The sequence below is a fragment of the Bombina bombina genome, chromosome 1 (assembly GCF_027579735.1).
Source record: "Bombina bombina isolate aBomBom1 chromosome 1, aBomBom1.pri, whole genome shotgun sequence".
In the NCBI taxonomy this organism is placed as follows: Eukaryota; Metazoa; Chordata; class Amphibia; order Anura; family Bombinatoridae; genus Bombina; species Bombina bombina.
In genome coordinates this window covers 474,083,762-474,111,031 of record NC_069499.1, presented here as the reverse complement: position 1 = coordinate 474,111,031, position 27,270 = coordinate 474,083,762, and the positions used below count along the sequence as shown (strand labels likewise).

At 41.7% G+C, this 27,270-nt stretch overlaps 1 protein-coding gene across 2 annotated transcripts in view; it reads right to left on the bottom strand.

Annotated features, from left to right (window-relative positions):
• The window catches only part of OSBPL6 (oxysterol binding protein like 6), a 664,468-nt gene that overhangs the window by 113,282 nt on the left and 523,916 nt on the right, over positions 1-27,270 (bottom strand). For both annotated transcript variants that reach the window (XM_053698504.1, XM_053698502.1), the window contains one exon: positions 14,782-14,919. In XM_053698504.1, coding sequence (XP_053554479.1) covers positions 14,782-14,919 — 138 coding nt within the window. The remainder of the gene's footprint in view (positions 1-14,781; positions 14,920-27,270) is intronic.

Here is a 27,270-nt window from a genome sequence, read left to right as displayed (position 1 = left end):
ATTTATTAGAATAGCGGTGAGCTCCAGTCGGCAGATTAGGGGTTAATAATTGAAGTTAGGTGTCGGCGATGTTAGGGAGGGCAGATTAGGGGTTAATAACTTTATTATAGTAGCGCTCAGGTCCGGTCGGCAGATTTGGGGTTAATAAGTGTAGGCAGGTGGAGGCGACGTTGTGGGGGGCAAATTAGGGGTTAATAAATATAATATAGGGGTCGGCGATGTTAGGGCAGCAGATTAGGGGTACATAGGGATAATGTAAGTAGCGGCGGTTTACGGAGCGGCAGATTAGGGGTTAATAATAATATGCAGGGGTCAGCGATAGCGGGGGCGGCAGATTAGGGGTTAATAAGTGTAAGGTTAGGGGTGTTTAGACTCGGTTAGAGTGTTAGGTGCAGACGTAGGAAGTGTTTCCGCATAGCAAACAATGGGGCTGCTTTAGAAGCTGAACGCGGCTTTTTTGCAGGTGTTAGGTTTTTTTTCAGCTAAAAAACAGCCCCATTGTTTCCTATGGGAGAATCGTGCACGAGCACGTTTTTGAGGCTGGCCGCTTGCGTAAGCAACTCTGGTATCGAGAGTTGAAGCTGCGTTAAAAATGCTCTACGCTCCTTTTTTGGAGCCTAACGCAGCCTTTATGTGGACTCTCAATACCAGAGTTATTTTTATGGTGCGGCCAGAAAAAAGCCGGCGTTAGTTTTTCGGGTCGTTACCGACAAAACTCCAAATCTAGCCTAAAAAAAACAAAAAAAACATAACACTAACCTCAGAATATCTACTCACAGTTGCTGAAGTCTGGACATCCAGGCGGCGAGAAGTCTTCAACCAGGCAGCGACATCTTCATCCATTGCGGGGGCGTCTTCTATTCCTATTGGCTGATTTGATTCTTCAAAGCAGCCCTTGACTTTTCTGTGGTATGGAGTTTAATGCCACCTTATCGCAAACACAAGTAGGCTTTTCAGTAACTCGTAATGGCAGTGCTATGGAGGGTGCAATAACGCACCTTTTTTAGCGTTAGTTTTGAACCCTGTTTAGTGCAAAACTCCTAATCTAGGTGAATGTTATTACATGTATAAAATGTAATATGTTTATATTCGGCTAGATTACGAGTTTGGCGTTAGGCTTAAAAAGCAGCGTTGGCCGGTCCCAACGCTGCTTTTTAACGCCCGCTGGTATTACGAGTCTTCAAGTTACAGGTGTACCACTCACATTTTTGTCCAGACTCGGAAATACCGCAAATCCACTTACGTCAATTGCATATCCTATTTTTTCAATGGGACTTGCATAGCTCCGGTATTACGAGTCTGCCAAAAAGTGAGCGGTAGACCCTCTCCTGTCAAGCCTGGTACCACATTTTAAAGTCAGTAGCTAAGAGTTTTACACTACAACGCCGTAGCATAAAACTCTTAACTAAAGTGCTAAAAAGTACACTAACACCATAAACTACCTATTAACCCCTAAACTGAGGCCCCCCACATCGCAAACACTTAAAAAAACAGTTTAACCCCTAATCTGCTGCCACTATAATAAATATATTAACCCCTAAACCGCTGCACTCCCGCCTCGCAAACACTAGTTAAATTTTATTAACCTCTAATCTGCCGTCCCTAACATCGCCGACACCTACCTACATTTATTAACCCCTAATCTGCCACCCCCAACGTCACCGCCACTATATTAAAGTTATTAACCCCTAAATCTAAGTCTAACCCTAACCCTACCCCCCCTAACTTAAATATAATTTAAATAAATTATATAAATAAATATAAATAAAATAACTATCATTAACTAAATTATTCCTATTTAAAACTAAATACCTATAAAATAAACCCTAAGATAGCTACAATATAACTAATAGTTACATTGTAGCTAGCTTAGGGTTTATTTTTATTTTACAGGCAAGTTTGTATTTATTTTAACTAGGTAGAATAGTTATTAAATAGTTATTAACTATTTAATAACTACCTAGCTAAAATAAAGACAAAAGTACCTGTAAAATAAAACCTAACCTAAGTTACAATTACACCTTACACTACCACTATAATTAAATTAATTCCCTAAATTAAATTAAATTATCTAAAGTACAAAAACAAACAAACACTAAATTACAGAAAATAATAAAAAAATTACAAGATTTTTAAACTAATTACACCTAATCTAATCCCCCTAACAAAATAAAAAAAGCCCCCCCCAAAATAAAAAAGCTCTACCCTACACTAAAGCCCTTAAAAGGGCCTTTTGCGGGGCATTGCCCCAAAGTAATCAGCTCTTTTACCTGTAAAAAAAATTACAAATCCCCCCCCACATTAAAACCCACCACCCACACAACCAACCCTACTCTAAAACCCACCCAATCCCCCCTTAAAGAAACCTAACACTAACCCCCTGAAGATCGACCTACCGGGAGACGTCTTCATCCAACCGGGCAGAAGTGGTCCTCCAGACGGACAGAAGTCTTCATCCAAGCCGGGCAGAAGTGGTCCTCCAGACGGGCAGAAGTCTTCATCCAGACGGCATCTTCTATCTTCATCCATCTGGCGCGGAGCGGGTCCATCTTCAATACATCTGACGCGGAGCATCCTCTTCTTCCGACAGCTATGACTGAATGAAGGTTCCTTTAAATGACGTCATCCAAGATGGCGTCCCTTCAATTCCGATTGGCTGATAGAATTCTAGAATTAAGGTCTAAAAAATCCTATTGAGCTTGTATTCTATTGGCTGATTCGAACAGCCAATAGAATGCCAGGTCAATCCTATTAGCTGATCCAATCAGCCAATAGGATTTTTTCTACCTTAATTCCGATTGGCTGATAGAATTCTATCAGCCAATCGGAATTGAAGGGATGCCATCTTGGATGACGTCACTTAAAGGTACCTTCATTCAGTCGTAGCTGTCGGAAGAAGAGGATGCTCCGCGTCGGATGTCTTGAAGATGGACCCGCTCCGCGAAGTCTGGATGAAGACTTCTGCCCGTCTGGAGGACCACTTCTGCCTGGCTTGGATGAAGACTTCTGCCCGTCTGGATGACCACTTCTGCCCGGTTGGATGAAGATGTCTCCCGGTAGGTCGATCTTCAGGGGGTTAGTGTTAGGTTTTTTTAAGGGGGGATTGGGTGGGTTTTAGAATAGGGTTGGCTGTGTGGGTGGTGGGTTTTAATGTTGAGGGGGGGGATTTGTAATTTCTTTACAGGTAAAAGAGCTGATTACTTTGGGGCAATGCCCCGCAAAAGGCACTTTTAAGGGCTACTTGTAATTTAGTGTAGGGTAGTGCTTTTTTATTTTGGGGGGGCTTTTTGATTTTGTTAGGGGGATTAGATTAGGTGTAATTAGTTTAAAAATCTTGTAATTTTTTATTATTTTCTGTAATTTAGTGGGTTTTTTTTGTACTTTAGATCATTTTATTTAATTTAGGGAATTAATTTAATTATAGTGGTAGTGTTGTAATTGTAACTTAGGTTAGGTTTTATTTTACAGGTACTTTTGTCTTTATTTTAGCTAGGTAGTTATTAAATAGTTAAGAACTATTTAATAACTATTGTGCCTAGTTAAAATAAATACAAACTTGCCTGTAAAACAAAAATAAACCCTAAGCTAGCTACAATGTAACTATTAGTTATATTGTAGCTAGCTTAGGGTTTAATTTATAGTTTAGTATTTAGTTTTAAATAGTAATAATTTAGTTAATGATAGTTATTTTTATTTAGATTTATTTAAATTATATTTAAGTTAGGGGGTGTTATGGTTAGATTTAGGATTAGGGGTTAATAACTTTAATATAGTGGCGGCGACGTTGGGGGCGGCAGATTAGGGGTTAAGAAGTGTAGGTAGGTTGCGGCGACATTGGGGGCGGCAGATTAGTGGTTAATAAATATAATGTAGGTGTCGGCGATGTTGGGGGCAGCAGATTAGGGGTTAATAAGTATAAGATTAGGGGTGTTTAGACTCGGGGTTCATGTTAGAGTGTTAGGTGTAGACATAAATGTATTTTCCCCATAGGAATCAATGGAGCTGTGTTAGGAGCTAAACGCTACTTTTTTGCAGGTGTTAGGTTTTTTTTTCAGCCGGCTCTCCCCCATTGATTCCTATGGGGAAATCGTGCACGAGCGCGCTCAGCCAGCTTACCGCTAACGTAAGCAGTGCTGGTATTGAGGTGAGATGTGGAGCAAAATTTTGCTCTACGATCACTTTTTTGGGGTTAACACCGGGTTTGGAGAAACCCGTAATACCAGCTCTGTCTGTAAGTGAGCGGTGAGCATAAACTGCTCGTTAGCACCACACAGCTTCTAACGCCAAACTCGTAATCTAGCCGATTGTGTTTTATCTTGATTTAATACTGGATTCTACTGGCAACTTATTATAGTGGGTGCTCATTTATTGTTGTGAGAGAATATGCTTTACTCAGCCACAATCATTATGAATACTTATTTATAAGTAAACATGTAGCTGCAATATTAAAACTACTACATCATCTTGTATACAATAAGCTGTAAGTTCATCCCGTTAACTCATTGGTATGGAGAGAATAGGTTTCATATGTCTTAAATATTTGCAAATAGCCCTCAATAGAAGAGTTTAGATATCTGTTAGTAGTATGTGTATTTTACAAGATAGATATTAGATATCTCCTAAAACTTAATAATTATACAAGTCTGATACATAACCATCTTTTTTCCGCTTTTGTTTACTTATTATATTTTTTTAATTTGATCCAATTAGACATAAATAAAGAAACAAGCACATGGATTTAATCCATGGATTTTGTTATATATAGATTTTATTGGTCCATCGTTGTTAAACTGTTTGATGAAATGGCCAATCGAATTAACAGCTGAGACTATGTTGCAGTTTGTACAGAAAAGTTTTAATTGTAGCTGCCTTTTAAATAGTTTTAGACCCTGTAAGGTCTTTTAATAAATTGTCCTATCGTTATTGAAATCTGCCTGTCTGACTACTCTGCCTGTTTAACCCTTGAATTGCTGGATTGCCTTATCATCGCTGAACTTTGCCTGTCTGACCACTCTGCCTGTTTAACCCTTGAATTGCTGGATTGCCTTATCATTGCTGAACTTTGCCTGTCTGACCACTCTGCCTGTTTAACCCTTGAATTGCTGGATTGCCTTATCATTGCTGAACTTTGCCTGTCTGACCACTCTGCCTGTTTAACCCTTGAATTGCTGGATTGCCTTATCATTGCTGAACTCTGCCTGTCTGACCACACTGCCTGTTTAACCCTTGAATTGCCTTATTATTGCTGAACTCTGCCTGTCTGACCACTCTGCCTGTTTAACCCTTGAATTGCTGGATTGCCTTATCATTACTGAACTCTGCATGTCTGACCATTCTATTGGTTTACCCCTGAACTGCTAAACTGCTGGATTACCTTTTGTTGCTGACCTCTGCCTGTTCCTGACCATTCTATCGGTTTACCCCTGAACTGCTATACTGCTGGATTGCCTTTCTGTTGCCGAAACTCTGCCTGTCTCTGACCATTCTCTGCCTTAATCTTATTGCAGTGAAGGACTAACCTGTCTACCGTGAGTACTGCTTACCTAATTTCTTAAACTCACTTTGTTCTGGGATATTTCCTTATCCTTCCACTTGACGCTGGGTTAAGAAGACTACTGGCCAAGTTAGGTCTCATAGGGAAATATCCCACGAGCATTAAATTATACTTGGGCCATGAACCCAAATGAGATAGTAAGAGCAGTCTCTCTTCAGGGACAGACCCTGGGAACCCACACCATACACTTGCAGAATGTGGATTCTGCTCTCCTCACTGATTGCAGAGAAAATGCTACTTCTGTTGTTACACAGCCAGTCCCTGCTGCTAGTGCTGCAACTTCCCCCTCGGTTTCTGGAAGTATACCCCGGATACCGCTGCCTGACAAGTATGATAGTACTACGGACTGTAGAGGTTTTCTCAACCAGTGCAGGCTACACTTCTGCAATGATCCTCACACCTTCCAGTCTCATCAGTCAAAGGTCACTTTTATCATTTCTTTATTGAAAGACAAGGCCCTAGCCTGGGTCTCTCCCCTTTTGGAACAGAGCGCTCAACTCCTGAACAATGCTGATGCCTTCATTTCTGCATTATCTTCTGTATTTGGTACCTCCGGCCGCACTTCTGCTGCAGAGTACTCTCTCTTGGATCTCTGCCAGAGCAATAGATCTGTAGCACAATATGCCATCGAGTTTTGCACCTTGGCACGTGAGACCAGTTGGGATGGAAGTGCTCTCAAAGCGGCCTTCAGGAGAGGCCTGAATGAGCGTATCAAGGACGAGCTCACTTATCGTGACGTTCCGTCTTCCTTGGATGAATCCATAGCACTTTGTATCAGTCTGGATTCTCGCTTTCAGGAGAGACAAGCTGAGAGAGAGAGAGAGAGCACGCAGAATTCTTCCCTCTCGTGCTCCTGCTCTTCCAGTCTCTAGAATATCCTCTACCCCTTCAGAGGAACCCATGGATCTCTCTTCCCTTAAGCCATCTGAATCTGAAAGACAGAGAAGAAGGAGATTGAGACTATGTTTCTATTGTGGTTCTAATTCACACCAACTCAAGAACTGTGATATACTGCTGGGAAAAGCCAACACTTAGAGGATAAAAGTGGGGTACCTCTTAGCGTGGCCACTACTAATTCCCTACACTGTTCTCGGATCCTGGTACCTGTTACCCTTACCTTTCTTCAGAATTCTGTCTACGCTCAAGCCTTTATTGATTCAGGGGCAGCTGGAAATTTTCTGGATCACCGTTTCATGATTCACGCAGGGTTGCCTCTTCTTCAGAAAAAAACAATATCTTAAAACAACCACTCTGGATGACACTCCCCTTGGATCAGGTTTAATCCATTTCGAATCAGCACCCCTAACCATGACTGTAGGAGTCAGTTCAATATCATTCATTTTCCTGTTCAACCAGTTATTCTTGGTCTTCCTTGGCTACGTAAACACAATCCCCAGGCCTCCTGGGGTAAATCCTGTTTTCCCTCCTACCTGGCTAAGGTTACTCCTCTGCATTACATCCCTATAGCCAGCCTTCAGACCCCTTCTTATCTTCCCTCAGTATATGCAGAATTTACAGATGTTTTTTAAAAGAAAGCAGCTGATGTGCTGCCACCTCACTGTCCTTACGACTGCAAAATGTACCTATTTCCTGGAGCCCCACTTTCTAAAGGGAGGACTTATCTGCTCTCCAAAGCTGAAACCAAGGCCATGGAGGAATATATCCAAGAAAACCTAGCTAAAGGCTTTATTCACCCTTCCTCCTCTCCTGCCGGGGCTGGCTTCTTTTTGTCTGTAAAAAGGATGGTGGGTCTCAGACCCTATATCGACTACAGAGCCCTAAACAACATTACTATCAAGAATCATTATCCTATTCCTTTGATCACTGAACTATATGATGAGCTCCAAAATGCTTGCTACTTTACAAAGTTGGACCTACGTGGGGGTGTACAATCTCATTCGTATCTTCCCAGGACATGAATAGAAGACTGACTTCAACACGAGATCGGGGCATTACGAATACCTCATAATGCCTTTTGGGCTGTGTAATGCCCCTGCTGTCAATGATGTCTTCCATGACCTCCTTAATCACACAGTCATCGTCTATTTGGATGACATCCTCATATTCTCCTCCACCTTTGAGGAGCATCATGAGCATGTAAAACAGGTACTTATTTGCCTCAGAAACCATTCTCTGGTGGCCAAACTGGAGAAATGTGAGTTTGATCAAGTTCAGATCCAGTTCTGTGGCTATGTCATCTCGAAGGAAGGTTTTGCCATGGATCCTAAAAAGCTAACCTCAGTTCTGAAATGGCCTCAACCCACCTCATTAAAAGAACTACAGAGATTCTTGGAGTTCTCCAACTATTAGCGCAAGTTTATACAGAACTTCCAAATCGTTGCTCTACTCATGGAGCTGACTAAACGGGACATAGACTGCAAGAAATGGCCTCCCGTAGCTGTGGATGCTTTCTCTCATCTGAAAAAGGTGACCTGCACTTCACTTTAGAGGTTGATGCCTCCGAGATAGGAGATGGTGCAGTCTTAACCCAAAGGGACCCTTGAACCTCTAAATTGCACCCTGTAGCCTTTTTCTCCAAATGGTTCACTCCTGCTGAAAGGAATTACGATGTGGGTAATTGTGAACTCTTAGCCATTAGAATTACCCTGACTGAATGGCGTCATTGGCTAGAAGGGACTGCCAACCCATTCAGATTCTCACTGACCACAAGTACCTACAGACTGCTCATTGACTCAATCCTCGACAGGCCAGGTGAGACCTATTCTTTTTCCGTTTTAACTTTATAGTCTCTTACCTTCCTGGGACCAAGAATAAAAAGGCTGATGCCATTTCCCGTCAATTTCCTCAGTCTAGTGACTTCTCTGAAGCTCCTATCGAACACATCATACCTCCCTCCTGTGTGGTTGCTCAGCTTAACACCTCTCTTCGTCAAAGACTGCAACGAGCCCAGTCAAGAAAACTTTCTGAAGCCCCTGTGGCTTCTGAGATCCTTTATGTTCCTCCAAACCTTCGCTCTCCCATGCTATTGTGGGCTCATGACGGCAAGCTGTCAGGTCATCCTGTTTTGTCAAAAACCATTACACTCTTTTCCCAACACGTGTGGTGGCCTACCATGAAGTCAGACTCTCTGGATTATGTCAAAGCTTGTCAGACTTGTGTTGTTAATAAGATTTCTCGTTCCCTACCTCATGGCCTCTTTCAACCATTGTCCATACCTAAACAACCATGGACACACATAGCCATGGTGTTTGTTGTAGACCTCCCTCCTTCTAACCATCATACAGTCATATGGGTGGTGGTGGATCGGTTCTCCAGACTTGCTCATTTTGTACCTTTACCTAAGTTACCTACAGCCCAAGACTTGTCTACTCTTTTTCTGTTATACATGGTACGGCTACGTGGTCTACCCGTAAATATTGTCTCTGACAGAGGACCTTAATTAATTTATACTTTCTGGAGAAGCTTTTGCAAATTGCTCAGAACCACTTTGTCCTCTGGTTATCACCCCCAGACTAACGGGCAGACGGAGAAAACCAATCAGGATCTTGAAGCTTATCTCAGAGCATATGTCAATTCTCAGCATACTAATTGGTCTGGGTTGTTACCCCTAGCTGAGCTGGCAAGGAACTCATTGTCATTCTACTCTACGATGCTCTCCCTTCCAGGCTGCAGCTGGTTATCAACCTTGTGTCTTTCCTCTTTCTGCTCAATCCACAGGAGTCCCTGCTGCAGAACACTGCTTCACTGACCTCACTACCCATTGGCAACGAATACGCTCTCAGCTACTGTCAACCATATCCAGATACAAGAGGTTTGCCGATCATCATCGAGCTAATATTCGTGCCTTTTCTGCAGGTGACCGTGTCTGGGTCTCTACCAGACATATCCACTTACATCAACCCTGTCACAAATTAGGACCTAGGTATATTGGTCCTTATAAAATCCTCAAAATACTTTCTCCTGTTGCCTACAGAGTGGCCTTGCCTAAGTCCTTGCATATTCACTCAGTCTTTCACATCTCCTTGCTCAAACCCTACATCACAAACAGGTACACTTGATGAAGACGTCCTCCTCCTCCACGCCTAATTCATGGCGAACCGGAGTATGAGATTGCCAAAATCCTGGATTCCAGAATCAGGTGCAGGCAGCTCCAATACCTTATACAGACCGAAATGTGCATGCTCCATCTCTGGTCTCCAAGTTCCATGCTGCTTACCCTTCAAAGCCAACTCTGGTTGCCGGAGGGAACCCTTGAGTGGGGGGCTATGTCACGCCGCTCCGTTTTGCCTTGGATGCGGCAGTTGCTTCTGGTAAGCGGCGATGACGTCATTGCCGCACATCAAGTTACTCTGATGCCGGTCCTGATTGCAGCTGAGTGCCCTCCCTGGTGCGAATCCACCCCTATGTATGTACCCCTTTCCTGCATTCATTGCCCAAGTATAGGTGTTACTGTGTGTGCTCCTAGGTACTTTATTACTTGAATTGCTGGATTGCCTTATCGTTATTGAAATCTGCCTGTCTGACTACTCTGCCTGTTTAACCCTTGAATTGCTGGATTGCCTTATCATTGCTGAACTCTGGCTGTCTGACCATTCTATTGGTTTACCCCTGAACTGCTAAACTGCTGGATTACCTTTTGTTGCTGACCTCTGCCTGTTCCTGACCATTCTATTGGTTTACCCCTGAACTGCTATACTGATGGATTGCCTTTCTGCTGCCAAACTCCTCCTGTCTCTGACCATTCTCTGCCTTAATCTTATTGCCATAAAGGACTACCCTGTCTACCGTGAGTACTGCTTACTTCATTTCTTAAACTCACTTTGTTCTGGGATATTTCCTTATCCTTCCACTTGATGCCAGGATAAGAAGACTACTGGGCAAGTTTGGTCTGATAGGGAAATATCCCACGAGCATTACACTCTACTGCTGCCTTTAGAACCGGCAAGAATGTAGAAAGACAAATTTAAAAGATTAAAAACAAGTAGACATTTAAAAGTAAAAAATAAAATAAAATAAAGGTAATAAGTCCACCTGAGAAATGTAATGGTTTCCAAACAGGACCTACACATGCTGACCTGTGAACAAAACCACAAACAAGACGTTTCTAGCAACTTAAACATTGTAACCAACCATGCATAGCTAAAAAAACCCGGGAAAAAAACCCCATAGCCTAGAGGAATACCAAATTATTAAGGTAATATAATCACAAATAAAACTAAAGATATAGAAACCTGCATATATCAAAAATGGATAACCCACATTTTCACCATTCTGTAGAAGTTTTAGAAGGCTCAGGAGTCTCTGAAAATGTTTAACATCTGAAAGGATGTTAACTGTAAGGGTTGTTCAAAAGCACCTGTTTGTCAAAACATCCCTTTTGCACCATTTGAAAACATTAACGGCTAGATTATGAGTCTTGCGTTAGCCTTAAAATGCAGTGTTGAGAGGCCCCAACGCTGCTTTTTTCCTAACGCTGGTATTACGAGTCTGGCAGGTACAGGTGTCCCGCTCACTTTTCTTCCGCGACTCGAGCATACCGCAAATCCCTTTACGTCAATTGCGTATCCTATCTTTTCAATGGGATTTTCCTAACGCCGGTATTACAAGTCTTGGAAAAAGTGAGCGGTACACCCTCTCCTGTCAAGACTCCTACCGCATTTAGAAGTCAGTAGTTAAGAGTTTTATGGGCTAACGCCGTAACATAAAACTCTTAACTAAAGTGCTAAAAAGTACACTAACACCCATAAACTACCTATTAACCCCTAAACTGAGCCCCCCCCCCACATTGCAAACACTTAAAGGGACACTGAACCCAAATTTTTTCTTTTGTAATTCAGAAAGAGCATGCAATTTTAAGCAACTTTCTAATTTACTCCTATTATCAATTTTTCTTCGTTCTCTTGCTATCATTATTTGAAAAATAAGGCATCTAAGCTTTTTTTTTGGTTTCAGTACTCTGGACAGCACTTTTTTATTGGTGGATGAATTTATCCACCAATCAGCAAGGACAACCCAGGTTGTTCACCAAAAATGGGCCGGCATCTAAACTTACATTCTTGCATTTCAAATAAAGATACCAAGAGAATGAAGAAAATTTGATTATAGGAGTAAATTCGAAATTTGCTTAAAATTTCATGCTCAATCTGAATAACGAAATAAATTTTTTGGGTACAGTGTCCCTTTAAATAAATTTTTTAACCCCTAATCTGCCGACCGGACATCACCGCCACTTCAATAATTATAATAACCCCTAAACCGCCACACTCCCGCCTCGCAAACACTAGTTACATTTTATTAACCCCTAACATCGCCGACACCACCTACATTTATTAACCCCTAATCTTCTGCCCACGTCGCCGCAACTCTATTAAATGTATTAACCCCTAACCCTAACTTAAATATAATTTAAATAAAACTAAATACAATTACTACAATTAAATACATTATTCCTATTTAAAACTAAATACTTACAGATAAAATAAACCTTAAGATAGCTACAATATAACTAATAGTTACATTGTAGCTAGCTTAGGTTTTATTTTTATTTTACAAGCAACTTTGTATTTATTTTAACTAGGTACAATAGTTATTAAATAGTTAATAACTATTTAATAACTACCTAGTTAAAATAAAGACAAATTTACCTGTAAAATAAATCCTAACCTAAATTACAATTACACCTAACACTACACTATAATTAAAATAATTTCCTAAATTAACTACAATTAACTACAATTAAATTAAATAAACTAAAGTTAAAACCCCCCCCACTAAATTACAGAAAAAAAATAAAATTACAAGAATTTTAAACTAATTACAACTACTCTAATCCCCCTAATAAAATAAAAAAGCCCCGAAAATAAAAAAATCCCTACCCTATACTAAATTACAAATAGCCCTTAAAAGGGCCTTTTGCGGGGCATTGCCCCAAAGTAATCAGCTCTTTTACCTGTAAAAAAAAAAAATACAAAACCCCCCCAACATTACAACCCACCACCCACACACCCAACCCTACTCTAAAACCCACCCAATCCCCCCTTAATACTACCCCCTTGAAGATCACCCTACCTTGAGACATCTTCACCCAACCGGGCAGAAGTGGTCCTCCAGAGGGGCAGAAGTCTTCATCCGATTCGGGCAGAAGAGGACCTCCAGACGGGCAGAAGTCTTCATCCAGGCGGAATCTTCTATCTTCATCCATCTGACGAGGAGCGGCTCCATCTTGAAGACATCCGACGCGGAGCATCCATCCAGACCGACGACTACCCGACGAATGACGGTTCCTTTAAATGACATCATCCAAGATGGCATCCCTTGAATTCCGGTTGGCTGATAGGATTCTATCAGCCAATCGGAATTAAGGTAGGAAAAATCCTATTGGCTGATGCAATCAGCCAATAGGATTGAGCTTGCATTCTATTGACTGATTGGAACAGCCAATAGAATGCAAGCTCAATCCTATTGGCTGATTGTCGGATGGATGAAGATAGAAGATGCCGTCTGGATGAAGACATCTGTCCCTCTGGAGGACCACTTCTGCCCGGTTGGGTGAAGACGTCTCAAGGTAGGGTGATCTTCAAGGGGGTAGTGTTAGGTTTTATTAAGGGGGGATTGGGTGGGATTTAGAGTAGGGTTGGGTGTGTGGGTGGTTGGTTGTAATGTTGGGGGGGGTATTGTATTTTTTTTTACAGGTAAAAGAGCTGATTAGTTTGGGGCAATGCCCCGCAAAAGGCCCTTTTAAGGGCTATTTGTAACTTAGTATAGGGTAGGGCTTTTTTTTATTTTGGGGGGCTTTTTTTTATTTTATTAGCGGGATAAGAGTAGGTGTAATTAGTTTAAAATTCTTGTAATTATTTTATTTTTTCTGTAATTTAGTGTTTTTTTCTGTACTTTAGTTTATTTAATTTAATTGTAGTTAATTGTAGTTAATTTAGGAAATTATTTGAATTATAGTGTAGTGTTAGGTGCAATTGTAATTTAGGTTAGGGTTTATTTTACAGGTAAATTTGTACTTATTTTATCTAGGTAGTTAGTAAATAGTTAATAACTATTTAATAACTATTCTACCTAGTTAAAATAAATACAAAGTTGCCTGTAAAATAAAAATAAGTTTTAAGCTAGCTACAATGTAACTATTAGTTATATTGTAGCTATTTTAGGGTTTATTTTACAGGTAAGTATTTAGTTTTAAATAGGAATAATTAATTTAATTGTAGTAATTTTATTTAGATTATTTTAAATTATATTTAAATTAGGGGGGGATAGGGTTAGACATATGTTTAGGGGTTAATATATTGATTATAGTGGCGGCGACGTTGAGGGTGGCAGATTAGGGGTTAATAAGTGTAGGTAGGTGGCGGCGACGTTGGGGCGGCAGATTAGGGGTAAATAATATAATGCAGGTGTCGGCGATGTCGGGGGCGGCAGATTAGGGGTTAATAAGTGTACGATTAGGGTTGTTTTGACTCGGGGTTCATGTTAGGGTGTTAGGTGTAGACATAAATTTACTTTCCCCATAGGAATAAATGGGGCTGCGTTAGGAGCTGAATGCTGCTTTTTTGCAGGTTTTAGGTTTTTTTTCAGCAGATTCTGCCCCATTGATTCCTATGTGGAAATCGTGCACAAGCACGTTTAGCCAGCTCACCGCTACCATAAGCAGCGCTGGTATTGAGGTGAGATGTGGAGCTAAATTTTGCTCTCCGCTCACTTTTTAGAGGCTAACGCCGGGTTGAAAAACCTCCGTAATACCAGCGTTGTCCGTAGGTGAGCGGTGAGCTGAAACTGCTCGTTAGCACCGCACCCCTGTAACCGCAAAACTCGTAATCTCGCTGTAAAGGAATAAATGCCTTCTGCTTTCAGCACCACAAAAAGCAGAAGTCCCCTCCCTGCAATGCAAGTTTTTTATGCCCATACACTTGATGATCCAGTGTGGAATATTTGTTTAAAATCCTTATGGTAATTACAGATAATTAAATTAAATATTTGATATGAAGGAAGATTTGTGCCTTTGCAAATAGTTTTACCTAAGCATGATGTATGCTATTAAATGAATTACGCATATATTTTATAGCACCATTAGCATTACAATTGATTTCATACTGACTGTATAAAGAGAAATAATCCAGCAGCACTTTAACTAATTTTCTACAACAGTCATTAGGCGGCATTTGGGAAAGGAAATACCCTTATTTGTATAACATGCAATTAAGGTGGATACACAATAGATGTTCAGAGATGACATGCTTGCAAATTGCAATTAGACTCACCTCGTTCTCTGAAGAGCTTGCTGAGAGAAGCACTTCTTGTGCATCAAAGAACTCAGACACAGATTCAGACATAGACATTCTGCCCTCATTAGACACCTGCTGGGATAATGGCAGACTGACATGGATTTGCTCGCCAGGCTGCAAAAAAAAGACATTAACCTACATTATATTTATTTCTGATGCAAAATGTGTATATCTCAGACTATTATTTACATCAATAAGAGAAAATCTGTGAAGGTTAAGTGGAATATCTTACACGTGTGTAGTAGAGCTGGGCAAAGGTCTGTATTGTGACATTTGAATGGCTGAATTAATGCTCCACTTGACATTCAGTCTGCCATTGGAATGTTCCTATCAAACATATATTAATATTAAATCTGAATATGGATACTCAGACTTCTTAAAGACAGTCACCTAGATTACGAGTTTAGCGTTCGTGTTTTAACGCTGAAAAAATTGCAATTTCAGCGTTAAAACAGCAACGCAACCGTTCTTGTATATGTACCACAAGAATTTTAGTCTGTAATGCAACGTCAGTCCCGCACTCAAAAAAATGACGTTTTTTCATAGGATTCCCATAGCGCTGCCATTACGAGTTTTGCGGTTATGCTAAAAAACTTGCGTTCCAACCTATACCGAAACGATCCGTACCACAATCTGAGACCAGTAGTTATGAGTTTTAGGCAACAAAACTGTTACACAAAACTCATAACTAAACTGTTACAAAGTACACTAACACCTATAAACTATTTATTAACCCCTAACCAGAGGCTCTCCCGCATCGCAAATACTATATTAAACTTCTTAACCCCTAATCTGCCACTCCCGACACCGCCGCCACTAATAAAATTTATTAACCCCTATTCTGCTGCTCCCCGTCATTGTTGCCACTATACTAAAGTTATTAACCCCTATTCCCCCGCACCCCAACATTGTCCACACTATAATAAATATATTAACCCCTATTCCGCCGCTCCCCGACATCGCCGCCACTAAATAAAGTTATTAACCCCTATACATCTGGCCTCCCACATCACTACCACTAAATAAACCTATTAACCCCATAAACCGCCAGCCCCCCACATCGCCAAAAACTAAATTAAACTATTAACCCCTAAAACCTAACAACCCCCTAACTTTATATTAAAATTACCAGATCCCTATCTTAAAATAAATACTTACCTGTGAAATTAAAAAAACCTAAGTTTAAATTATAAATTAAACTAACATTACTATTAGACTAAAATTAAAATAACTATCAATTAAATAAATTAAATTACTCATTAAAAAAAAACACTACTAAAAAAATTAAATCTACAGTTACAAAAAATGAAAAAATACTAAATTACAAAAAATAAAAAAATACTAAATTACAAAATATAACAAACAAAATTATCCAAAATAAAAACAATTACACCTAATCTAATAGCCCTATCAAAATAAAAAAGCCCCCCCAAAATAAAACAAACAAACCTAGCCTACAATAAACGACCAACAGCCCTTAAAAGGGCCTTTTGTAGGGCATTGACCTAAATAAATCAGCTCTTTTCCCTGTAAACAAATACAAAGACCCCCCAAACCCACCACCCAACCAACCCCCCAAAACAAAAAACCTAACTCTAAAAAAAAACTAATCTACCCATTGCCCTGAAAAGGGCATTTATATTGGCATTGCCCTTAAAAGGGCATTCAGCTCTTTCTTGCTTTAAAAAGGGCATTCAGCTCTTTTAAGACAAGCCCAAACCATAATCTAAAAACAAAACCCACCAAAAAAAAACTTAAAAAAACCTAACACTAACCCCTCTTTAGGTACTCACAGTTGCTGAAGGAGTGGTTTATGCGGGGAGGCGGAGGTCCAGGCAAAGGTCCAAGGCGGAGGTCCATTGATCCGACACAAAGGTCCTCTTCATGTGATCGTCTGCTGCACACTGAGGATTCAGGATCAGGATGGCCGAAGCTCACTCCTGTTTGATGCGTGCCACTACACTAGGTAGAAGTGGTAACGGTGGGAAAATGTAACCTAGGCTGAAACCCCAAGGCACTGCTAAGGCATCTATCAGTTCTGCCTGGGGATCCCTCGATCTCGACCCATATCGGGGTAGCTTGCAATTGAGTCTGGACAACATGAGATCTATCTCCGGCTTTCCCCATCTGTGACAAATCTCTGCAAACACTTCCCAGTTGTCCACACCTGGATATGGATCCCTGAAAGTGAGCAGCTGTGGCACTCCACCCACTCCAAAATTCAAGACACCTCCCTCATTGCTAGGGAGCTCCTCATACCCCCTGATGGTTAATGTAAGCCACTGAGGTAATGTTGTTGGTCTGGAATCTGATGAAGCTGAACGACCCCAGCTGTAAATCGCTCAAAGTTCCAGAATAGTTATCGGAAGGAGAGACTCCTCCAGGGTCCATTTTCCTTGTGCCATCCTGGCACCCCAAAGAGCTCCCCATCCTGCCAGACTTGCATCCGCGATCACAATCTCTCAGGACGGTCTCAAGAAGGATGTCCCCAGATGCTCCGGACGGATCCACCAAGAGAGGGAGTCCCTGGTCCGAACATCCATGGATACCCGCTGTGATAGATCTGAATAATCGCCATTCCACTGTCTCAACATGCACAATTGAAGAGGTCTGAGATGGAACCTGGCAAAGGGGATGACATCTATGCTGGAGACCATGAGCCCGATCATCTTCATACACTGAGCCATCGAAGGGCTTGAGGAGGACTGAAGGGCAAGACAGGTGGATGCAATCTTCCTGCGTCGTTGATCTGTGAAAAATATTTTCATGGACATAGAGTCTATTATCGTGCCCAGGAACTCCACCCTGTTGCTGAGAACCAGGGAACTCTTTCCTAAATTGATCTTCCAACCGTAAAATTGGAGCAAGAAAAGAAGAGCCCTCGAATGATCCTCTGCGAGGCTGAACGACGGCTCCTGTACTAGGATGTTGTTCAAATAGGGCGCCACAGCAATGCCCCTGGATCTGGCCACTGCAAGTAGCACCCTCAGAACCTTTGTGAAGACTATAGGGGGCCGTCGCCAGACCGAAAGGAAGGGCCACAAACTGGAAGTGTTGGTCCAAATCTTAGGAACTTGAAGTGGTCCCTGTGAATTGGTAAGCATCCTTCAAGTCTATTGTCATAATGAACTGCCCCTCTTGAACTAGGGGCAGAATCGATCTGATTGTTTCCATTTTGAACAATGGAACATCCAGAAATTTGTTTAAACACTTTAGGTCCAGAATCGGACCTTTGGAACCACAAAAAGATTTGTATAGTACCCTAGACCCCTTTCTGCTTGGGGTACTGGTACGATAACACCTAGAGAGGAGAGATCCCTCACACATTCTAGAAAGGCCTCTCTCTTTTCCGGTCTTGAAGACAGGTTTGACAGGAGAAATCTGCCCCTGTCTCTCAGTATGTCATATTTGGGATACTTTCTCTCCCTAAGTTTGACCGTGAGTTCATTCGCCTCTCTTTCAAAGTCCGAGGGACTCTAAATGTTCCTTTTAGTCTTGTGAACTGTCCCATCGCATTTGCAAATCTGATTTGTTTAGGATGGCAACTGTTGCCGTGCAAAAGAGTATTCCCTGTTATGGGCTTGTGATAAACATTTGTAGATACTTTTCTCCATTTTCCCCTTTCAGGGTCAAATCCAAGAAATTAATTTCTATTGGAGTCATCTCAAATGTGAAACGCAAGTTCATGTCATTGCAATTCAAAAAGTTGAAAAACTTCTGTATGTCATTGTGATCTCCTGTCCACACGAACAGGAGATCATCAATGTATCTTTTGTACAGCCTAATGTTGCTACTAAAGGGGTTCCTAACTACAAATATGCGGTCTAGCTCCCACCAACCTAAATACAGGTTGGCGTATGATGGGGCGTACTTCGCCCCCATCGCCGTGCCGCATCTCTGGAGATAGAAATCTCCCTCGAATTTGAAAAAGTTGTGAGTAAGGAGTAAGCGAACAATCCTCACAACAAAGCCCTAAAATTCTTGTGTGTAGTCACTAAACCTATGAAGGAAAAAAGAGATTGCTTGAGTAGCTTTCTCATGCGGAATGCATAAGTACAGTCCCACTGCATCCATTGTGAACCAAGTGTAGTCAGAGCTCCATTCTAAGTATTTGATCATGCTGATAACATGTTTTGTGTCCCTAATGTTAGAGACAAGCGACAGTACCATCGGTTGCAAGATAGAATCCACTGTGAGAGATGCTCCAATAGGGAGTGAATCTTCCCTGAACATTAACCAGAGTTTTATGAAGATGGTGGAACCAGAGGGTCCTGGGAAATTTCACATCCAGATAATCCACAGTCTGGTCATCCAGGAACCCCTGCTCTCTACCATCATCCAAAATTTGTCTAAGTTCATACCTGTACTTGTTTGTAGGGTCTCTGTCAAGAACTACATAATCATTTGTATTTTGTAATTGGCGTTTGTTCATGCGTATAACCAATTGATGATTATTCTGTAGTTCAACCAGAGCCCTTTTCTGTTTGATAGAGACATTATTACTGGTTGGGTGTACACTATTCTCTAGTTGGACAAGATCAGTTTCTATTCTCTGTTGGAAAGTTTCCAACACACTACCCCTGCTCTGTATTGGATCAAATCTGGACTTGCTTTTCAGAGACTGGACTCTGTTCACTGTACCCAAAGTAATTCATGATTCATTTTCAAGGGTCTGTAATGAAACTATGTCACAAATTCCTCCAAATGCTTTTGTAAGGTTAAATTCCTTATTAGACGATTAACATCTAAAAGTGTTTGAAATATATTAAAGTTGGTCATGGGGGAAAAGCCTAGACCAAGTGCCAGAATATCATACTGCTCTACTGAAAGTCTTTCAGAAGAAAGATTAATTACATTATTTTTTACTATTTGTATTTCGTCTGGGCGCAACTCCTTCTGAGTTGGTATCTCCCCTGGGTATTCTGTATTTGCTTCCCACTTTCTACCTTATCTTGGGCCTGTGGAAAAACCTGTTCAATGTCAGAACGTGGAATATTGGGGAGGGTGGGGGCCTGTTGTATTGATAATGTGTCCCCTGTTCGGCTCTGGGAAACTCTTTAGGTCTGACTACTGGCTCATCAGAAGGGATAACCTTATTTTTCAATATCCCTGAGGTGGAAGGTGCAGGGGCAGAGGACATATTTCCTTCATCCGAAGAGCATTCAGTATCGCTTTTAGAAAATGTTATCTGCGGCCTCTGCGATTGCCTTTTCTCTGGTTGCCAGGGAATTGATTGTGCCTAAATTCTCCACACTGTTTGCGGTTCCAAATGTAGAATGAGTTTGTCTGATAATCAGACCTGTCCCTTAAAAATTTGGAGTGTTTGTTCTCCATGACCAGGCTTTTACCCCTCTACCATACCCTTTAAAATAGAATCAAACTTTTCAAATTGGGGTTCACCAATGCGTTTATCCATCTCTAATTGTAAGTCTGTAATCTCCTTTTTAATGTCATTTAGCTGTTTTAACTTATAGCCTCTTAACATCAACATAAGTCTGGATGAGCATTCTGAAAAGGATAAACTCATAGAGTTAGTATTAAAAAGGACATAGCAGATATATGATCACCCTTAAAAATGAAAATAAAGTTGTCTATGTAAAGGCCACAGAAGACCAGGCTCGCCCCAAAGATTGATCCAGATATGTTAGCTCAAAAAATCCCATATAGGAATTAGCAAAGCTAGGGGCAAACCTGATGAAATAGGGCAAAGAAAGTGAATTACAAAGTTGTAACTGAAAGATTCAAACAAAATACCTTATCCTAATAGAAATAAGATAAGAAATGGTACACAAACCAGACACTCTGCTGAGGAAAAATATCAAAATGAGTTGAAAGAAACTGTTAAAAATAAATAAGTTTCTCAAGAAGAGACCACCCTTTAAGTATTTTGTAGGAATTAAAAAGTTCTGAAATTCCAAATTGGAGAAAAAGTAATCTGTTGAAGGCTGCCTTATTGGGAAGGGTCTCAACTATCTTGTACAAAACTTACGTCTAGATTACAAGTTTTGTTGGTAAAAACTTGCGGGGCTAACGAGCCTTTTTTTCCAGCGCTTACTTTAAACAACGCTGGCATTACAAGTTTTCTGAATGGCTGCGTTAGCCTCAGAAAAGTGAGCGTTGAGCAAAATTTAGCTCCACTTCTACCTGTAATACCAGTGTTGCTTACGATAGTGGTAAGCTGGCAAAACGTGCTTGTGCACGATTTCCCCATAGGATACAATGGGGCTGAGCTGGCTTGAAAAAAACCTAACACCTGCAAAAAAGCAGCGTTCAGCTCCTAACGCAGGCCTATGGGGAAACATTTTCTAAGTCTACACCTAACACCCTAACATGAACCCCGAGTCTAAACACCCCTAACCTTACACTTATTAACCTCTAATCTGCCGCCCCCGCTATCGCTGACACCTGCATAATATTATTAACCCCTAATCTGCCGCTTCGGACACCGCCGCCACCTACATTATAGCTATGAACCCCTAATCTGCTGCCCCTTACATTGCCGACACCTATATTATATTTATTAACCCCTAATCTTCCGCCCCCAAAGTCCCCGCCACCTACCTACACTTATTAACCCCTAATCTGCCGACCGGACATCGCCGCCACTATAATAATGTATTAACCTCTAAACCGCCGCACTCCCGCCTCGCAAACACTATCATACATTTTATTAACCCCTAATCTGCCCCCCCAATCTTGCCGCGACCTACCTACAATTATTAACCCCTAATCTCCCGCCCCCAACGTCGCTGCTAATATAATAAAGTTATTAACCCCTAAACCTAAGTCTAACCCTAACACCCCCCTAACTTAAATATAATTTAAATAAAACAAAATAAAATTACTAAAATTAAATAAATTAATCCTATTTAAAATGAAATACTTACCGATAAAATAAACCCTAATATAGCTACAATATAACTAATAGTTACATTGTAGCTATTTTAGGATTTATATTTATTTTACATGCAACTTTGTATTTATTTTAACTAGGTACAATAGCTATTAAATAGTTAATAACTATTTAATAGCTACCTAGTTAAAATAATTACAAAATTACCTGTAAAATAAATCCTAGCCTAAGTTACAAATACACCTAACACTACACTATCAATAAATTAATTAAATAAATTAACTACAATTATCTAAACTAAAATACAATTAAATAAACTAAACTATAGTACAAAAAAAACAAACACTAAATTACAAAAAATAAATCTAATTACACCTAATCTAAGCCCCCTAATAAAATAAAAAAGCCCCTCAAAATAATAAAATTCCCTACCCTATACTAAATTACAAGTAATCAGCTCTTTTACCAGCCCTTAAAAGGGCTTTTTGCAGAGCATTGCCCCAAAGTAATCAGCTCTTTTACCTGTAAAACAAAATACAAGCACTCCGTATTCAGCATTGCACCAGCAGCTCACAAGAGCTGCTGGTGCAACGCCGCCCCCTGCAGACTCGCGGCCAATGGGTCACCAGCAGGGTGGTGTCAATGAACCCGATCGGGTTGAATTCCGGCGATGTCTGTCCGACTGCTCAGAGCAGGCGGACAGGTTATGGAGCAGCGGTCTTGATAGATAGGCCCCCAAATCTGAGAATAAAGAAGACAACACAAAGTACAAAGGTAATAAATGGTAAACTCACCTCCTGAGGAAAACCAACTCCATGCGCTCTACTCAATGTCCCAGACTGGACTTCAGGGCCGGATCAGGCCGCCAGGATACCGGAAAAAATGAGCGCAGCTGCAGTGTGTGGAGAGCAGCAAACTAGCAAAAAACAGTTGTGAGGGAGCGCACCGCAGCAGCAGAGCCGCCAGTAAGTGAAGCAACTAACAGCCACTCATTCAGGCATGTAAACAGGTAAGGTCAGGTGAGGGAGAGGGTCACGAGCAGAGCGGCCGCACTGAAATATGCAATGCAAAAGCCGTTTAAAAAAAAATGTTAAATCTGCTAGTTCGGCTCGCGGTGGGCGCAGCAGAACAGTGAGCACACACATTAAAAAAAACTTAGGTGGCCTGGCCAGCTACCAGGGCAATTTCACTAAGAAACTGGAGAGACAGAGGGGAGGGTCAAGCAGATGTGATCTACGAGTCACTAGTGCGCTATGTCTATATGCATATTGGGTATTGTAATTCCTTTTGGATTTTCACGTTTCCGTGTCCCATGCAAGTGATGTCACGGCATATCTTCTGAAAAGTCAAACTAGTACATCCTGTTTTTTTCTCTCTGGGTAGTTTCCGTTCACTATCAGCTGTTACTGACCAGGTCAGTGAATCAGCCATAGACTGTGTTTAGCTTGATGTGTGAGTGTAGATGTCTGTAATTTAATTGTGTGTGTGTAGATGTGTGTAACTGTATTTTTGTAAAGTGTGCGTGTGTAGCTGTGTTACTTTATATACAGGGAAAGGATATAATTAGATGTGTATTTCATTTGGTCCTTTTTTATGAGTAAGCAATGTGCATAAGGCAGAGGGAACGGCTCCGAAGTTTTTCTGCACATAACCAGCACTGTGTATGAGTGAGACAGAGGGAACCTCTATAATATATATATTTTTGTACGGTTCTGGGGACGGGGTTGTGTTTGTGTGGGTCAACTGGAACTTATAAAATATTATATATCGTTACATAAGGTACTGGGAGGAGGTTGTGTGTATGAGTCAAATGAAACCTCTTTATAATATTATATAACTGTATATAAGGTACTGGGAAGGTAACTTTTTGTGTGTGAGACAGAGGGAACTTAATTATATGTGTCTGTATATAATGTACTGCAGATTTGCGGCCAATCGTCCACTAGCAGGGGGTGTCAATCAACTCGATCGTATTCAATCGGGTTAAATTGCGGGGATGTCTGTCCGCCTCCTCAGAGCAGGCGGACAGGTTATGCAGCAGCTCGCCAGAAACAGGGGGCTTCAAGCTCCATATGGAGCTTGATAGATATGCCCCATAATCTATATATATATATATATATATATATATATATATATATATATATATATATATATATATATATAAAAAACACGGGGGTGGGGTCACCACTCTCAGGCCGGACCGGGTACACATCCTATGACCCTGCAACATGCACAGCCCTGGGTGCAAACCAGCACTCTCAGGAAGCTGCACTGTTACCAGAGCCACAGGCAGTTAACCCCAGTCAGGCCTGGGTGCAAGGCCCAAACAGGGAAAATTACAAAAAAATATTTTAATATAAACACACAGAAAAAGTCCAGCACTCACTCACAAGCTCTCAACTAAGATAAAAAGCAGCAATGGAAGAATTAGTTACCGCATCTGGCCAAATGGGAAAAGCCCAGGTACCTCGTCAAGGTTTCTTCCAATAAACCTGGGTCCCTAACCAGCCACACAATGCAGGCTCACAATCAAACAACTGTGAAAAAAAGCAACTGTGAAAAAATGGAGGGTGCACAGGTTTATGTAATTTCCCCAAACATATACAAAACACGGGGGTGGGGTCAGCACTCTCAGGCCGGACCGGGTACACATCCTATGACCCTGCAACATGCACAGCCCTGGGTGCAAACCAGCACTCTCAGGAAGCTGCACTGTTACCAGAGCCACAGGCAGTTAACCCCAGTCAGGCCTGGGTGCAAGGCCCAAACAGGGAAAATTACAAAAAAATATTTTAATATAAACACACAGAAAAAGTCCAGCACTCACTCACAAGCTCTCAACTAAGATAAAAAGCAGCAATGGAAGAATTAGTTACCGCATCTGGCCAAATGGGAAAAGCCCAGGTACCTCGTCAAGGTTTCTTCCAATAAACCTGGGTCCCTAACCAGCCACACAATGCAGGCTCACAATCAAACAACTGTGAAAAAAAGCAACTGTGAAAAAATGGAGGGTGCACAGGCTTATGTAAGTTCCCCAAACATATACAAAACACGGGGGTGGGGTCAGCACTCTCAGGCCGGACCGGGTACACATCCTATGACCTTGCAACATGCACAGCCCTGGGTGCAAACCAGCACTCTCAGGAAGCTGCACTGTTACCAGAGCCACAGGCAGTTAACCCCAGTCAGGCCTGGGTGCAAGGCCCAAACAGGGAAAATTACAAAAAAATATTTTAATATAAACACACAGAAAAAGTCCAGCACTCACTCACAAGCTCTCAACTAAGATAAAAAGCAGCAATGGAAGAATTAGTTACCGCATCTGGCCAAATGGGAAAAGCCCAGGTACCTCGTCAAGGTTTCTTCCAATAAACCTGGGTCCCTAACCAGCCACACAATGCAGGCTCACAATCAAACAACTGTGAAAAAAAGCAACTGTGAAAAAATGGAGGGTGCACAGGCTTATGTAATTTCCCCAAACATATACAAAACACGGGGGTGGGGTCAGCACTCTCAGGCCGGACCGGGTACACATCCTATGACCCTGCAACATGCACAGCCCTGGGTGCAAACCAGCACTCTCAGGAAGCTGCACTGTTACCAGAGCCACAGGCAGTTAACCCCAGTCAGGCCTGGGTGCAAGGCCCAAACAGGGAAAATTACAAAAAAATATTTTAATATAAACACACAGAAAAAGTCCAGCACTCACTCACAAGCTCTCAACTAAGATAAAAAGCAGCAATGGAAGAATTAGTTACCGCATCTGGCCAAATGGGAAAAGCCCAGGTACCTCGTCAAGGTTTCTTCCAATAAACCTGGGTCCCTAACCAGCCACACAATGCAGGCTCACAATCAAACAACTGTGAAAAAAAGCAACTGTGAAAAAATGGAGGGTGCACAGGCTTATGTAATTTCCCCAAACATATACAAAACACGGGGGTGGGGTCAGCACTCTCAGGCCGGACCGGGTACACATCCTATGACCCTGCAACATGCACAGCCCTGGGTGCAAACCAGCACTCTCAGGAAGCTGCACTGTTACCAGAGCCACAGGCAGTTAACCCCAGTCAGGCCTGGGTGCAAGGCCCAAACAGGGAAAATTACAAAAAAATATTTTAATATAAACACACAGAAAAAGTCCAGCACTCACTCACAAGCTCTCAACTAAGATAAAAAGCAGCAATGGAAGAATTAGTTACCGCATCTGGCCAAATGGGAAAAGCCCAGGTACCTCGTCAAGGTTTCTTCCAATAAACCTGGGTCCCTAACCAGCCACACAATGCAGGCTCACAATCAAACAACTGTGAAAAAAAGCAACTGTGAAAAAATGGAGGGTGCACAGGCTTATGTAATTTCCCCAAACATATACAAAACACGGGGGTGGGGTCAGCACTCTCAGGCCGGACCGGGTACACATCCTATGACCCTGCAACATGCACAGCCCTGGGTGCAAACCAGCACTCTCAGGAAGCTGCACTGTTACCAGAGCCACAGGCAGTTAACCCCAGTCAGGCCTGGGTGCAAGGCCCAAACAGGGAAAATTACAAAAAAATATTTTAATATAAACACACAGAAAAAGTCCAGCACTCACTCACAAGCTCTCAACTAAGATAAAAAGCAGCAATGGAAGAATTAGTTACCGCATCTGGCCAAATGGGAAAAGCCCAGGTACCTCGTCAAGGTTTCTTCCAATAAACCTGGGTCCCTAACCAGCCACACAATGCAGGCTCACAATCAAACAACTGTGAAAAAAAGCAACTGTGAAAAAATGGAGGGTGCACAGGCTTATGTAATTTCCCCAAACATATACAAAACACGGGGGTGGGGTCAGCACTCTCAGGCCGGACCGGGTACACATCCTATGACCCTGCAACATGCACAGCCCTGGGTGCAAACCAGCACTCTCAGGAAGCTGCACTGTTACCAGAGCCACAGGCAGTTAACCCCAGTCAGGCCTGGGTGCAAGGCCCAAACAGGGAAAATTACAAAAAAATATTTTAATATAAACACACAGAAAAAGTCCAGCACTCACTCACAAGCTCTCAACTAAGATAAAAAGCAGCAATGGAAGAATTAGTTACCGCATCTGGCCAAATGGGAAAAGCCCAGGTACCTCGTCAAGGTTTCTTCCAATAAACCTGGGTCCCTAACCAGCCACACAATGCAGGCTCACAATCAAACAACTGTGAAAAAAAGCAACTGTGAAAAAATGGAGGGTGCACAGGCTTATGTAATTTCCCCAAACATATACAAAACACGGGGGTGGGGTCAGCACTCTCAGGCCGGACCGGGTACACATCCTATGACCCTGCAACATGCACAGCCCTGGGTGCAAACCAGCACTCTCAGGAAGCTGCACTGTTACCAGAGCCACAGGCAGTTAACCCCAGTCAGGCCTGGGTGCAAGGCCCAAACAGGGAAAATTACAAAAAAATATTTTAATATAAACACACAGAAAAAGTCCAGCACTCACTCACAAGCTCTCAACTAAGATAAAAAGCAGCAATGGAAGAATTAGTTACCGCATCTGGCCAAATGGGAAAAGCCCAGGTACCTCGTCAAGGTTTCTTCCAATAAACCTGGGTCCCTAACCAGCCACACAATGCAGGCTC